General features: G+C 35.2%; 1 protein-coding gene across 6 annotated transcripts in view; it reads left to right on the plus strand.

The window, feature by feature from the left end:
* SH3KBP1 (SH3 domain containing kinase binding protein 1) overlaps nucleotides 1-16,692 on the plus strand; it is a 264,182-nt gene that overhangs the window by 226,727 nt on the left and 20,763 nt on the right. For 5 of the 6 annotated variants that reach the window (XM_058185828.1, XM_058185832.1, XM_058185830.1 and 2 more), the window contains 3 exons: nucleotides 1,671-1,751; nucleotides 4,894-5,056; nucleotides 8,550-8,635. In XM_058185828.1, the coding sequence (XP_058041811.1) occupies nucleotides 1,671-1,751; nucleotides 4,894-5,056; nucleotides 8,550-8,635 (330 nt within the window). The remainder of the gene's footprint in view (nucleotides 1-1,670; nucleotides 1,752-4,893; nucleotides 5,057-8,549; nucleotides 8,636-16,692) is intronic. The other variant, XM_058185829.1, reaches the window with a different exon arrangement.

Raw genomic sequence — 16,692 nt, forward strand, 5'->3', positions numbered from 1 at the left:
GCAGACTGCACTGGCTGCCTGTGGCCTTCCAGGTGCGCTTCAAGGTTTTGGTAATGATCTTCAAAGCGCTCCATGGCATAGGGCCGGGCTACTTACGGGACCGTCTGCTGCCACCGATTGCCTCTCACCGACCCGTGCGCTCTCACAGAGAGGGACTCCTCAGGGTGCCGTCGGCCAGGCAGTGCCGACTGGCGACACCCAGGGTAAGGGCCTTTCCTGTGGGGGCCCCCACCCTCTGGAACGAGCTTCCCCCAGGACTTCGCCAACTTCCTGACCTTCGAACTTTCTGCCGCGAGCTTAAGACACATCTATTTATTTGCGCAGGACTGGACTAGAATTTTTAAATGTTTTAAATTTTAAATCGGGTTTTAATGGGGTTTTATTATTTATATTCCTATTTTAAATATTCGGCCTTATGTAATAAGTTTTTTAAATTGGTGTTTTATTCTGTATATATGTGTTTTATATGGCTGTAAACCGCCCTGAGTCCCTGGGGAGATAGGGCGGTATAAAAGTGCGAACAAATAAATAAATAAATAAATAAATAAACAGAGATAAAATAAACTTTGGGCATTTCTGAAATATTGCTGAACTCACTTGTAAACTGACATCCAATAAGAATTACAGTGATGGATCATTGTCATATAAGCAAACCAAAGGAGTGAATTGAATCTCCTTTTCAGTGGTAAAATCTGAACTGATTTACTTCGATCCTGCACCACAGCTGTGAACCCAGTCCAAACCGGATCAGCCAATCTGGTAGCGATGGTGGTGGATGGTTCAGAGAACTGATAGCAAAAATCCCTGCCCCCCATTCCCCCCTAATTGCCCGGTCACCCGCTTGCTGCTTCTTTCCAGCTTGCTCGCTTCCCCCCCCCGAATGGTAGGAATAGGTTGTAAAAATGCTTTTAAAAGGTAAAAAAAGGCTCTGACGATCACAGCTGAGGTGCGTGATGGTCAGAGCCTTTTTTTACTTTTAAAAGCATTTTTTACTACCTATTCGCCTGAATAAGTAGTAAAAAATTGCTTTTAAAAGGTTAAAAAAGGCTCCGATGATCGCGCACCTCAGCTGAGATCGTCAGAGCCTTTTTTTACTTTTAAAAGCATTTTTTACTACCTATTCGCCTGAATAAGTAGTAAAAAATTGCTTTTAAAAGGTTAAAAAAGGCTCCGATGATCGCGCACCTCAGCTGAGATCGTCAGAGCCTTTTTTTTATTTTTTAAAAGCATTTTTACAACCTATTCCTACCACTTGGGTGGGAAAAGCGAGCGAGCCAGAAAGAAGCAGCAAATGGGCAATTGGGTGAGTATGGCCGGGGGAGGGCAGGGATTTTTGCTACCGATTCTCTGAACCACCTGCCGCCATCGCTACCATATCGGCTGATCCGGTTTGAACTGGGAGCATTTCACTCCTGTTAACTGCTATAGCAGTGGTAATCACTTTTTGTGATTTTAAATGTTGAAATTTACTTTATTTGATACTCAATGTATCTGACACAATAAATCCAAGTTTAACAGAGTTTAATTGAAATGAAAATATTCCTAAACAGGTCTAATACGTAGAGAAACAGCCTATCACATTTTAAGCTAAAAACTACTAAATTAGCAGAGCAGAAAAAATATTTTTTATTGTCTTCTTTTTAAGTGTTTAACATTATGCTTTTTGATAGCTACTACAGATAGAAAGCATGAAATTAAAAAGATTCCTCCTGAGAGGCCAGAATGCCTTCCTCATCGAACAGAAGAAAAAGGTAAGAATTGTACTTCTGTTTGAAAACCACATTTATATTTTAATATTTCATCCAAAAGACAAGTTGCATTTAGATCTTGCCTGTTCTAACATTTTAATCAGAGACTCAGAAACACTGGTAAGAAAATCTTTGTTATATATAATTTCTGGAACAGGAATAAGGGAATTCCATATTGCAGCATGTAGAAATTCATTTGTGAGTGTGACACATATGCCACCAGTTCCGTTGCGGCCAAATTTCCCACTTGTATGATTACTTGTAAAATAGTGCCAGAAGCATCAGCAATGAAGTATGGTTCTATGAGTTTCTCTTTTGTTTTTTTTTAAACTGCATGTTATTTCTCTCTCTAAAAGAAAGCCCCAAATGTTAGATGAAATATAAATAAAGCTTCTTGAGAACATCCAAGGCTATTCTAGTATAAAACTTTTGATTCTCCAGATATTGATCCAAAGAACCCAGATATAACCATAAAATTTTTTACTTCCGTTCTAAAAAGCAAGCAAATGCTTTTGCTTCTGAAGCAGTATGGACAATTGATATCATTTGCATTATTATGCAATTGTTGGATCAATTTATGCAAATAATTACATTACCTAACTCTGCAAATGGAATAAAACATCACTTCAGGTCATGGTCCATTATCTGTATTTGAATTTAATGGGCTTTCAAACTTGAGATATCCTTCCTTCAGGGGTGAAATGCTCCCGGTTCGCACTGGCTCGCCCGATTAGGTAACGATGGCAGCTGCTGTTTCGGAGGACCGGTAGCAAAAATCCCTGGCCCCATCATCAGCACCATCAGCAGAGGTGTGTTTTTTTTAAAAAAAAGTTTTTCTTCAGCCGAAACATGCCTTTAAAAGTAAAAAAAAACAACCTCTGATGATCGCAGGGCTGAGCAGAGATCATCAAAACCCTTTAAAAGTTTTTTTTAAAAAACCCTCTTCAGCTGAAGGGGGAAAAAATAAGAAAAAAACCCGAGGTTTTAAAAGCCTCCTCTGGCGATCCCAGAGGAGTTTTCTGATCCTCACAGGCTTTTAAACTCACTTTTTAACAGCCCCCACTTACAAGAGCCCCCACCCATGCCCAGCCAATTCCCCCTCCTCACTTACCTATAATTACTGCTCTTACAGGCTGGCAGTGCCATGCTTTCTTCAGCTACTGAAGAAAAAAAAAAGCTTGCTTTGACTTCCTGCTTTGGTGGCTGAGGAACTCTGGGATTTGAAGTCCACAATAAAATAAAATAAAATAAAATCATAAAATAAAATAAAATATTTGTGCAGCTTTCTGAGATTTGGTGTGTTTCTGTAGTGTTTCACTCTAACTACACAAACACACAAAATCTCAGAAAGCTGTATGTGGCATTTTGTGTGTGTGTGTGAGTTGTGTGTGTGTAAAGTGTGAAAGTTGGTTTTTGAGCTTTTTTGTGGCTGTGTGAAGTGTGAAGTGCAGCTGCTTTTACGTTGTGTATGAGTCAGTTGTGTTGTGTTGTGTTGTGTGTATGTAAAGTGTGAAAGTTGGTTTTTGATACCTTTTATTGTTTTTTATACTCTGTTTATTATTTTTATTATTTATTGTTATTGGCCACGCCCACCCAGTCATCTGACCACCAAGCCACGCCCACCAATTAAGCCACGCCCACAGAACCGGTAGGGAAAATTTTTAGATTTCATCCCTGCCTGCCTTCCTTCCAAACCACCGTGTCAGCCTCCACTTTAATTTAGTGTATTTCTCCTACTAGATTATCTGACTATTTTATTACCTTGTTAAAAGTTTGCTCTACTGATTGTCTTACATGCTTTATGGAGAAGGGGGGGAGGTTTTCACTGTTCCCAGCATCGGCTGACATTGTATGTGGGGGAGAGGGGAAATGCCATTTTCAAAACCAGAGGTTTGAATTGTGTTGGCGCGTGAAAGAAACGGCAGCTGCTGATTCCACATTCCATTCAGAAGATTGACAGAGGGAGAATATCGGAAGTGAAACTACACGTGGCTGAGGAGAAAGAAGACATTGGACTATTACTGTATGACCTCTAGTAGGGGGAGGGTTCAGGAGAGAATATGACTCTGGGGTTTTGATTTACTTCCAGTTCCAGCTTTGCTTCCACTGCATCCAGACTTGTATGATATAAATTACCAAATTCTTCAACATGATGAAGTTGGGTTTTTATTTTCTCAAACACTGATCTGGGGCAGGCTGACACACCGCCCCCCCCATTAAATTCATCCAGTCATTAAATTGTGGTTCAAATATTAGATAATTATATATTTTAGAATATAAGAAAAATGGATTCAAACTACTTATACATTTCAGTTACATTTTAAGAATTCTTTTATAATATTCTTAAATTAAGCAACAGTAGCAAGTTATTAAGATTCACATTTATTATTGTTGAAAATAAAAACTTTGAAAAATTTTAGCATCAGAAAATTAATTCTGTTTTTTTAAACTTATAAATGAAAAATCCAATTTGGTTAATAAAAATATACTAATAATTTAATAAAGACAAATATGTCTGGATAGTGTACGTAGCAGACTGAAGAAATCAGAACAGAGGAGAAAGAATTGGAGAAAATCACAAAACACAAAGATCTGCAAATAGAGATTATTACATAAATATAAATTAATAATAATATAATAATAATAATATAAAAATAATAATAATTAATTATTATTATTATTATTATTGTTGCAAAAGAAAGCAAAGATAATACCAATAATGATATATGCCTTTGATAAATCTTAAAACATCTAGAGCATCATTTGACCACCATCAACATTGACAAAATCACCATTAATCAATTGCAAAAGACAGCTTTACTTGGAAGAGCTTACATCCTGCAACAATACCTTTAATACCATCAAATAACATCTGCTATCCCAGTTCCTCAGGACGGACTCAATAGATGGATAAAAATGCCAAATCCATTCTACATATCCAACTGTATGATGAACAATAATTTATTAAACTTGTATGCTGCCCAACTCTCAGTGACTCTAGGCAGCTAGCTATAATATATTTGCTGTGACAGTAAATCAATTGCTAGGGTTTTGGGTTTTTTTGTTGTTGACTATTGTAGCTATTGCATATGATCCTTTAGCTTAAAAATGTCTTTATTCTTTTGGATGGAAAATTGATTTGAAGAAAGACCAGAGAGAGAGCAAAAAGCGTTAGATTTACAGAAGCCTTCTGTTCCTGCTATACCACCCAAGAAACCTCGACCACCAAAAACAAACTCTTTGAACAGACCTGGTACATTGCCACCAAGAAGACCAGAAAGACCAGTTGTGCCTCTGATTCAAACAAGGTATTTGAGCTAATAATTTGTTTCTAACTACAATGATTATCTGTTGTCATGTTGATATCAACCTTTTTTATTTTTCTGATGCCCAAATCAGAATTATCTCCTGGTGACTGCCTGGACTAGTCCCTGAAGTTTTCTTGGTAAGGCTTTTCAGAAATAGTTTTGCCATTGCTTACTTCCTAGAGCTTTGAAAGAGTGACTGGCCCAAAGTCACGTAGCTAGCTTTGTTCCTAAGCTGATACTAGAACTCACAGTCTCCCAGTTTCTAGCCTGATGTCTTAAACACTACACTAAATTGGCTCTCTCTAATTAACTCATTAATAACTATATAAGATTTTATTCAGGATGATCTGTTGCCAACTTGGCATTTTAGATTTCATTACTGATATTATTAAGTTCATCCATTGCTGCCAGTCATCCTTTTCTTTTCTTTCCATCCATTTGCTCCCCAGCATTATAGCCTTCTCAAGGGTACTGAGTCTTCACAAAATATATCCATAATTTGGTAGTTTGAGCTTGATCATTAAACTATAAATAAAATAAAAACACTGGTTGATTGGAGCTGAGAAAAAGTATCTTAATACAGTTATAAAATATACAACTTTGTTATGCTTTTATTGGTTATTATAGCTTTTGTGAAAATTCTGGATTGATTTTTTGTTTGTTTTCTTAGCTATCAGTATTATATTCAACTCCAGCACCAAGTTCAAAAGCATCTATACTCTTTCTGTCCTACTTCTTGAAAATCCAATTTGCTCACTAGTAGCGTTACAGGAAAAATCATTTTTGGCATTAATCTGATATTTCTAACTACAGCATTTGAACATCATTTCCAAAGCCTTAATGACTACCAAGGATATACTGTATTATGCACTACATTAAGTACATTAAATGTATAATTCAATAAGAAAATATTAAAATGTAATGTAACGTAGTTAGATGTATTACTTATTGTTTCCAGTTAGACTTTTTGTGATAGAGTTGCATAGAGTTACGTTGAGGCAAGGTGGTTAAATTTAATAAACAAACAAGCAAGCAAATAAGCTTTGGTTCCTTTTGGGGTCTTACAAGATTCCTGTCTTTAGAAAAACCAGTTAAAATTAATTAATAAAATAATTTTATAGTTTATACAATATAAATTCCTTTAATAATCCTTATTAAAAAGATTGCCAGCTCAAACATAGTACTTAAATAATGTAAATAAAATAATTTTGATTCATAATGATTATTATCTTCCATTGTCAAATAAGACTAGCTGAGTTTTTGTAGTAATTAAGATTTTTTTTTAAAAAAATTGTACTTATAAAACCATTTATAGGAGTATTTATGTGAAATAAACCTACTTCTCCAAATAGCTGAAAATTTTTCAGGATGTAGAATATAACCAAATCTGACTGGTTATGGGATATGAGCCTTTTTCCTAAGGAACTTCTGATTAGTTTGGTCTGTTTGATAGAGATGATGACATAATGATCACTATATCTACTGTTTGCCAGAATGTTTCTGAAGTTACCTACAGTGTTTAACTAATAGGATCTGTCTACATCTATGAACATTAGGTATGTCTATTATTACTGGTAATATTGATATTTAAAAATGAAATCAGTGCTAAATTATCAAAAAGGAAAGTGTCAGGCCTGAAATAATTGACATTGTCAGGTCATGTTTATAGTTATTCAATTATCATTGATAAAAACTGTTCTTTTTCTTGTCAGTACTATGTAAGTATGTAAGAACAAAGCCCTTGTTCTTTTAGGTATGAAAAGGATTAGTTTTATTGGAATGACATTTTTAATATGTTGGAAGATACAGTTAACTAAGTGTTGAACAAACAGGATAGCCTAGGAGGTTTTGAATCATTGTTCTTTATTTTATATTGGATAGACCAAACCTAGACTATTGAGTCCAATTCTAATCATCACATTTTAGGAATGAAAACTGATGAACTGGACTAGAGAATAGCAGCCAAAGAATAGCAGCCAAGGAGAATTGCAGCCAAGGAGATAAGGGTCCCGCAAGGAAAAATGTATTAAAAAGTGGATATGTTTCGTTTAGGAAGCTAAGACCATAGGGGGAAATGACAATTGTCTTCTGGTATCTGAAGGGCTATTATGTGGAAGACAGGTCAGAATTATTCCAGACAAGGTGAAATGGGATTAAATAATTTCATTTTGAATCATGAGGGGTGGGTGTGGGTAAATACAACAGTAAGAGCTGCTGCATTACAAGGACTGGTGGTGATGGTGACTATGCTAGAGGAGTTTAAATAGAAGCCAGATGATCATTAAAAATGCTGCAATATTAAATCCCCTATAGCAATAGCACTTATATACTGTGCCATAGTGCTTTTCGACACTTTCTGAGTTGTTTACAAATGTCAGCATGTTTGCCCGCAACAATCTGGGTCCTCATTTTATCAACCTCAGAAGGATGGAAGGCTGAGTCTACCTTGGGCTGGTCAGGAGCAAACACTTGGCTGTGGGCAAAGTTAGTCTGTAATACTGCATTCTAACCACTGTGCCACCATGGCTGATGGGGTAGTGAAGTGGACTACATGATCTCCAACTTCCCTTTCAAATGTTATATTCTATAATTCATTTCAAAAGAAGACATGTTCTGAAAATAAATACTATATCTACCAGTGAAAAAGATGCACTGGACTATTCTGCATCTTTAACTTGAAGGAAAACATAAACATTCCATACCATACAATCTAGAATGAGTCTAAACTATTTTAAGAAAGAATAATGATAATAATAATCAAAATATTCACATACTATAGATAAATATGAATGTTCAAAAAATGGGATGTTTTGTTAAAGAGCTTGTGATTTTGGGAAGTAAAAAGTCATCAGTTCGGTCTGGTCTGGGAATAAATGGCACAATTTATAACATGTGAATGATCCTTTTCCTTTTCAAAAATATAGCCACCTGTTTCTGAGTTGAAACCCCCAGATATTAGTGTCTATAGAAAAGCTAACCCTTATAATTGTATAATTCTACCCATTTATACAATACAAAAAGCTCCCATTTCAGACAGTCAGTAGAAAGGTATTAGTAATTCAAACCCTTAATGTCAATACAAATCATGCTAAAGGTTCTAGCAACAGACCTAGGGAGTGTTTAACCGTTTTGTTGCAGCTGGGCACCTCATATATTTTACAGTTGAGTTTGCAGAATTAATTTTCCTTCATCTAATATGATTGAGAGAGGCTGAAAATATTTTTCAGATTACGGACAAGTTATCTTCAGTATCAAGGCACAACTAATATTTAAGACATCATTTAGGATATTAGTGTGTCTAAAATAATTTCTTTTGACAGGTGTTAAGGAGAAACAAGATAAGTTAATCCAAGTAGGGTGCTGCTTTATGAGAGATGGATATCTCTGACAGCTTGTGGTGGCACTGGAATGGCATAGAGGAATGCTTTTTCACCAAAGCTAAAAAGTGGGAATGAAGCATTTAAATGAACATCTCACTTGTTTCTAACTGCAGGAATGAAATTCCAAAAGTAGATTTGGTGAGCTGTTCTTTGTCCAGTACCTTAGAAAAGGAATCCACTGAAAGAAGCAATGATATTGGTAAGTTGAAGTAAAATTTACATATATATGATCAGGTTGCTATATAAAAAAAGTACTTCTGAATTGTAATCAGTTGACATATTTATTATAAAATCATTGTATACTTTTATATCTCGATGAAACAAATAATGTTGTACATAATATTCTAAATGTTTGCAATTTTTGCTTAATTGGATGCTATTTTATTATTTAAGTTATTTAAAAAACTAGAGTTTTTAAAAATTTATCTTTAATGGTTATTAGTTCAAAAGAAGTAGTAGAGCTCTGTAATAACTAACTTTGGAATTAAGGTGACTTCGTGAAGCATTTTAATCACGTTTCCTAGCTTGAGAAAATTTAAATACTTCTACATTTTTCAGAAATTTGCTGTTCTTAAGAAGTGTTCTAAATTGTAAAGATAGTATACTCAGGCTGGAAAGTGAGGTGTTCTGCTGTGATCACATATCTGTTAGCAAACCAAGTGTCATTTTCATATGGAAATATTCTAGTATCATCTGCTTCAATCACTCAGTTCTGTAACAACTGGGCTCCAGAAGACATGGTTTTGTAAGAGGAGAATCTTTGTATTCTAAATTGTAAGCATTACTACATAACATTGGTAGCATGCTGTGTTACTTTTATGATATGATTTCTTCAAGAAGCTGATACTGTTAAAATTAAAATAGGGCAGAAATTAATCTTTATTTTGGGATAATATTTTTAATATGCTTTTAATAGGCCGTTGTTCAAATAACAAGCCAAGTTTTTTAACAAAAAATGATTTCAAAAAATGAAATTACAAAAGAATTATGTATTTTAATATGTATTTAATATTCTGCTTTTTGCTTGCTAAATACATACTGAAGTATAGCAGTTTTAGGTTCATTTATTCTTATTAGCCATAAGGCAGCCTTGAATTGATATTCTCCAGATTACTTGCTTCTTATAAATATTAGCTGTTGATGAAGTCCAACAGATTTGTAACATTAGTTTAGACTGAGAAGAACATAGAATACTAATATGTGACATTATTTTCTTGTCTTTGAATCAGAATTACAATTGCAATATTTAGTTAACATAAGTGAAGGTCAGAGTACTAAATGAGAATAATAATGATAGAAAATTAAAATATTAATATTGCTTTTTATACTATGAAGTTGCTCAAAGTCTTTTTATATTTTGGTAAGATTTAGAAATAATAAAAGAAAATAAAAGCCTTCTTTGAGATACAGAATTATGTACAGAATAATAAAAATGAAAGCATTATATATCTGTTGTGATGCTAGAGGAAATATTTAAAATTTTTAATCACTTGAAAATGGAAAAAAGAAATATAAAAATAGATTAAATTATTTATGAGCAATGTTAGAGTAGATTTGAGGACAGATGGAGGGCAAAGGAGATGACGGTGAAATATATGAGACGTGAGAAATGTTCTCACCACCGTCTTGGTAACTTACTTGGCAGTGATACCATGAGCCATTGCAGCCTGAACTTCAGCAATCGTAAAACAACAAAATGTTCATTTTACCAGCTCATTTCTTACAGAGGGAAATGAAGCATAGTATTGCACTGTGTATAGTATTGCAATATTATTTCACTGTGGTACACAAACTAAAAATGTGAGATTAATTTGTTTATAGAATTGTTTTATTTAAATGTCAAATGAATATAGACATTGTCATGTGCACACGACTGTAGCTCCCGAAAGAATGCATTTATTTAATATTTTTTTCTTGGTGTGCAGACTTTCAAGTATTTATATTAGAGCAGAAGTAGTGAAAGATGTCTTGGTTTGATTGTAAGCATTATTTGTTTTAATGTGAACGTTGTATCAAAGGGACTTTTTTCTTTGTTTTATCTATGATTCATACCTGCAAAGCTTTGGGAGGAAAAAACACTGTTAGTCCTGTTGTTAAGTATGTGTATAGATCTGTTCCTTTTCTCCTCACACTTTTTTCTTTTCTTTTTCTCTACATTTCCAGTGGTGCCTTTCTTTTTCTTTCCATTCATATTTCTTCAAGCTTTCCCCATTTACATCCCTTTATCATGGGTAATTCTTCTTCACTTGATGATGGTAAGGCTGTTTTGCACCTTCTGTCTGTCCTGTCTTTTTTCAAGAGAGAGAATGAATGGCATCTACTGCTCCATTCTCTTGGCATCCATTTGTTTGCTTTGTTGTAGTTGTAATTCTTTAGTAACCGAGCCATTTCATACTGGCCGGTGCAATGCTTCTGAAAATATTTCAGAACTTCTTTATTATAACATTGTTCCTTAGCAACAGTAAAACCTATTTTTTATGCTAATAAAAATGATTCCATCTTCTAATATAAACTAAAATGTTTGCAATACTTCAGACGTGCATCGGCAATATTTTGAGAACTAATAAAATGATTTTACAAGGATTCTGTGTTTTTGCAGGAGTCTCTTAAATAAGAACCAATCGGTCTGTTAGTGGATTATTGCCAGGAAGCATAATATTAAAACTTTCATAATAGGAAGAATAACATCAGCTTTCTTACTACCTATTAGTTTGATTGTAGATGTCCAATTTTAAAGGTCATTCTTTCATTAAAGGTATGACCTAATCTCTAAAAGGAGCATGAATTTTACATCGGTTAAACAAATGTCAATCAGGATATTAAGAATGGATTTATTTTATAGAATATAAAATTATGTATCACACAATGGCACTGAATGAGGCATATGCCAGTTGGAAGGTTAAAAAAAAAGACTAATAGTAGATGAGTGTACACACTAGGTAGAATTCCGTACAAGAGCACCTTGTATGCCAGCAGGGCCTCTGCTCAGAATTGTTGTAGTATGGTGGCCTAATTTTTCAACTTTACATATTAACATTTGTGGAAATGATTAGACTATGTTTTGTACCATTGCAAATGAGTCTTTTTTTCTGTAATTGGTTTGCATATCCTTTAATTCCTATTTTCTGAATTTTAAGTCAGAGAAGAGTGTAAAGGTAAAGGTAAAGGTTTCTCTCGCACATACGTGCTAGTCGTTGCCGACTCTAGGGGGTGGTGCTCATCTCCGTTTCAAAGCCGAAGAGCCAGCGCTGTCCAAAGACATCTCCGTGGTCATGTGGCCGGCATGACTCAATGCCAAAGGTGCACAGAATGCTGTTACCTTCCCACCAAAGGTGGTTCCTATTTTTTCTACTTGCATTTTTACATGCTTTCGAAACTGCTAGAGAAGAGTGTAGTTGTTTTTAATTTAAAAAAGAAAATTGTAATAGAAAATGACATCTCAAAAAGTAGGATTTTATGTTTTAAAAAAATACCTTTTTTTTTTTCATTGCTGTATTTACAAGGGACAGGGGAGATGCTCCTTTGGATTTGATATTGTATTAAGTCTGCCATAGTAAAGATAACTTTTGAAGTCAGTGCTAATAAAGGAGAACATTTGTAGTTCATGGTTGACATGAGGGGTCCTTGGTGCTCTCTCTTGTTTTTTTGCAGATGTTTCATTACTCTCAAAACGACGCTACAGAGCACTGCACACCAGAACAACTAGACACAAGAACAGTTTTTTCCCAAACACCATCACTCTGCTAAACAAATAATTCCCTCAACAGTGTCAAACTATTACTAAATCTGCACTACTATTAATCTTCTCATCATTCCCATCACCCATCTCCTTCCACTTATGACTGTATGACTGTAACTTTGTTGCTTGTATCCTTACGATTTATAATGATATTGTTTCCTGATTGCTTATTTGTACCCTATGAGTATCATTAAGTGTTGTACCTTATGATTCTTGATTAACGTATCTTTTCTTTTATGTACGCTGTGAGCATATACACTATGATAAATTCCTTGTGTGTCCAATCACACTTGGCCAATAAAAAATTATATTCTATTCTACCCAAACTAGGTAACATTGTCAATGCTAGTAAGGAGTGCAGTTTGCTGTCACTTTATATTCTGCTGGCTTGCCTATCAGTGTTGGTGGGGGTAGTCTTAGAGATTATTTGGTTGGGCTGTTTCCTGTTGGCTTCTTTGCAGGGCTGAAATGCTCCCGGTTCAGACTGGATTGCTTGATCAGGTAGCGATGGGGGAGGGTAGTTCGGAGAACCGGTAGCAAAAATCCCTGCCCACCCATCCCCCGCCCATGCCCACCCAATCGCTCGGTCCACACTTGCCTACTTGCTGCTTCTTTCGGGCTTGCTTCTGCCTTGCTTTGCTTCAGCTGCTGCAATCAATTGCATCAGCTAGCACCTGAATCTGCCTGCCTGCAATCCATCTCATCGGTGAGCAAATCAATCTGCCTGCCTTGTCCCTTGGGCAAGTAACTGGGGGGGACTTTAAAAAATAGTTAATTAGGTTTTTTTAAAAGAGTTTTTTTTGACATAGCAATTAACTTTAAATTGCTATGTCTAAATTTAAAGGGAAGTTTTAAATTTACCTGCTTTTATCTAAAAATATAAACAAAATAAAATAATAAAATATTTGTGCCGCTTTCTGAGATTTGGTGTGTTTCTGTAGTGTTTCACTCTAACTACACAAACACACAAAATCTCACAAAGCTGTATGTGGCATTTTGTGCGTGTGTGTGAGTCAGATGTGTTGTGTTGTGTTGTGTATGTATAGTGTGAAATTGGTTTTTGAGTTTTTTGTGGCTGTGTGAGGTTCCTGCTTGTTGCAGGGCCCATTTTGAGTGAAGTGCAGCTGCTTTTACACTGTGTGTGAATCAGTTGTGTTGTGTTGTGTTGTGTTTTGTGTGTGTGTAAAGTGTGAAAGTTGGTTTTTGTAACTCTTATTGTTTTGTATACTTTGTTTATTATTATTATTATTTATTGTTATTGGCCACACCCACCCAGTCATCTGACCACCAAGCCACACCCACCAATTAAGCCATGCCCACAGAACCGGTAGGGAAAATTTTTAGATTTCACCCCTGTTTCTTTGGCAGTTTCTTGATTGGGGTGTTGTTTACTTGATTGTTGGTCTGATGTTAACCTTAGAGTTAATCTATGCTGATCTGGGTGCTAACTGCTGGAGGAGAGATGCTTGGGTCTTTTTGTTCCTTTTTTGGCTGGGTGACAGGTTTCTTTTGCATAAACATATACATATTGTTAATGCCTATATGTCTATTGATAGCTGACTTGTCGGAGTGCCAGGCTTTTAGAAATTCCTTGGTGTCAGAGTGCACACAGCTTTATTTCATGAGACAACCTTGGACCAATAACAGCAAACAGAGGTTTGTAATAAATAATGGTTTTTATCTACAAAAGAATATATACAATACATACACATACTATAGGCAGAAGTCAAACAATCAGTAAATTACAGCAGGCAAGAACACAGCGAGAGAGAGATGCCCTAACAGGACCTCTTGTTATTTATTATACAGGTTCTTAAAGGGATAACAACCAAAAAACTTGCTGTCTCATTCCCATCATTACATCAGTGCATCATTGTAGCAGCTGGTCAGTTTTTAAATCATTACCCTGATACTTGGCATTTTTGGACTTTGCTTGGTCTAGGATGGTCACATTTTCCCAATTGAAACTATGGTTACATCAGTCTGTAAATTGTGAAATTAAAGAATTTTCATCGTTTTCTGACTACTAGTTGGTGTTCATGGATGCATTCTGCCAGTTATCTGCCTGTTTGTCCTACATAGTGGTTGTTCTAGTCCTTATATTGTTTGTTGCAGATGACTCCTGTTTTTTCTTCTGGAGTTGTTGGGTCTTTTAGTCTGTTTTGAAGGGTTTTAGTTGGCTTGTGTGCTATACTGATTTGAAGTCAGTGTCAGATTAGGCACTTTCCTCTCTGCCAGTTCCTGGAAATACTTTTATTCTTCGGTATTTTTAAAAATTTGCTTGGTTGGCTTTTGCAGAAAAAAAATAAAATAATGCTGTGTTATTTGGAATTACATTCTTAAAAATTATTTTTGAGTCTTAATTCTGGTTGGGTGTTTTTAGAACGAAAGTCTACAATCTTTTTCTTTTTTTAAACAAATACAGGTGAAACTCAAAAAATTAAAATATCGTGCAAAAGTTCATTTATTTCAGTAATGCAACTTAAAAGGTGAAACTAATATATGAGATACATGCAAAGCAAGATAGTTCATGCCTTATTTGTCATAATTTTGATGATTATGGCTTACAGCTCACGACGTGGGAACTATAAGGCAGCAATATTAGTATGGATTAGAGATTGGATAAACTTAAAAAAATAGAAGAATTTTAACATTGGATGGGCATGATTTACAAAAGGGGTGGCATGCTTTTCTGTGGGACAAGGGAAATAAGGCACACTCATAGTTCTACAGACATAAATAAGGGATGCATTGTTACAAACATGGGAAGACATAAAGAAAAAGCACTATATGAAGATCCAGCACACTATCCACTATGGAGGCAATGATCCACCCCAATACACTAGAGGTAGGCAAAATGCTCAGATATAACAAAATTTTAGACAATCAAGGGAAACTCAAAAATAATCAAGAGTTAAACAAACAGGGAATATTTATAGACTGGTGGCCATATCTACAGTTACAATCTAGATATAAAAAGGATGCAGAAGAATATGGATTCCATATTGAACCACAACAATTATATAAACTGTTGGTAGATCCAGAGGGAAAACTATTAATTATTTACTAGAATTTGATAGGGTAGAGGAGGTGGTGAAAAACCCCTTTTTGTCTGGGCCAGAAATGTAGGACATAACATAGAATTAGAAGATTGGGAAGAAATCTGGAATAAAAATTATACAATAACTAAATCAGTGGCTTATAAGGGCTGGGAAGTGGCTCAGGCTGCTAATGCAGCCTGTTATTAACACACAGCTGCCTGCAATTACAATTACTGCAGGCTCGAGTCCCACCAGGCCCAAGGTTGACTCAGCCTTCCATCCTTTATAAGGTAGGTAAAATGAGGACCCAGATTGTTGGGGGGCAATAAGTTGACTTTGTATATAAATATACAAATAGGATGAGACTATTGCCTTACACAATGTAAGCCGCCCTGAGTCTTCGGAGAAGGGCGGGATATAAATTCAAAAAAAAAAAAAAAAACCAGTATAAGATGTTTTATCGTTGGCATTTAGCGCCAGCAAGGCTGGCCAAGATGTATCCAAACTTAAATCCAAAATGTTGGAAATGCAAGCAGGGTCAAGGTACCTTCTTTCACTCATGGTGGTCCTGCCCCGAAGCGAAGATATTGGATGAAGATACAGGAATGGCTGCAGGATTTAATTAAATGTCAAATAGAATTCAATCCGGAATTATTTTTCCTGGGGATATTTAGGGCGAAATATAATAGAAATATAAAATATTTGATGTTATATATATTAACAGCGGCAAGGATTGCTTTTGTGCAGTATTGGAAGAAAGATAGTATACCTCCAGAGGAATTAGTAATTCAAAAAATATTTGATTGTGCGGAAATGGATAAACTCACACTAGAGCTAAAGGGAAAGGATGACTCGAAATATTATGTGGTATGGGAGAAATGGTATGAATGGATAGGTAATAGAAATAAGGAATGGAAATGTACATGAAGGAATAGAACGTTTAGAAATAGAATGCATATAATGTATATAATGTATTGAATATTGATTCTAATTGTATGAATAATGTCACAGATCTATTAAATAGGTAATAGAGATATGTAAAGATAAAAATTCATTAAAAAAGAAAAGGAAAAAGAAAAAAGAAATAGTGTGGATTTTTGTTGTAATAGGAGCAGGCTTTCTGAATTGGGCAATTCCATCATTCTGTTTATCTTGTTCTTTAGTATACAGTGTTCATATTTTAAAAGATACAAACTCTGTAGTTGAGAAAGACGTTTTCCTTAACTGGTTGTTTTTGGTATGTTTTGGAAATTTTAATCACAACTCATCTGGTGGGCATTATGGAGATTAGCACAGAGCATATTGTGTTGCTGTCTTGTTATTACATTCGCATTGGGTTTATTATTAGGTTAAGAACTGCAAATGATGTCGGGTTTGAAAGAGATTGTACAATCGTGTTGAGAAAAGGGCAATTACAAATTATCTTTTCCACATTTAACAGCAGCATTCTAAGAATCATTTAACCTTTCTTATGTG

This window comes from Ahaetulla prasina, chromosome 5 (genome assembly GCF_028640845.1).
Source record: "Ahaetulla prasina isolate Xishuangbanna chromosome 5, ASM2864084v1, whole genome shotgun sequence".
Taxonomy (NCBI): Eukaryota; Metazoa; Chordata; class Lepidosauria; order Squamata; family Colubridae; genus Ahaetulla; species Ahaetulla prasina.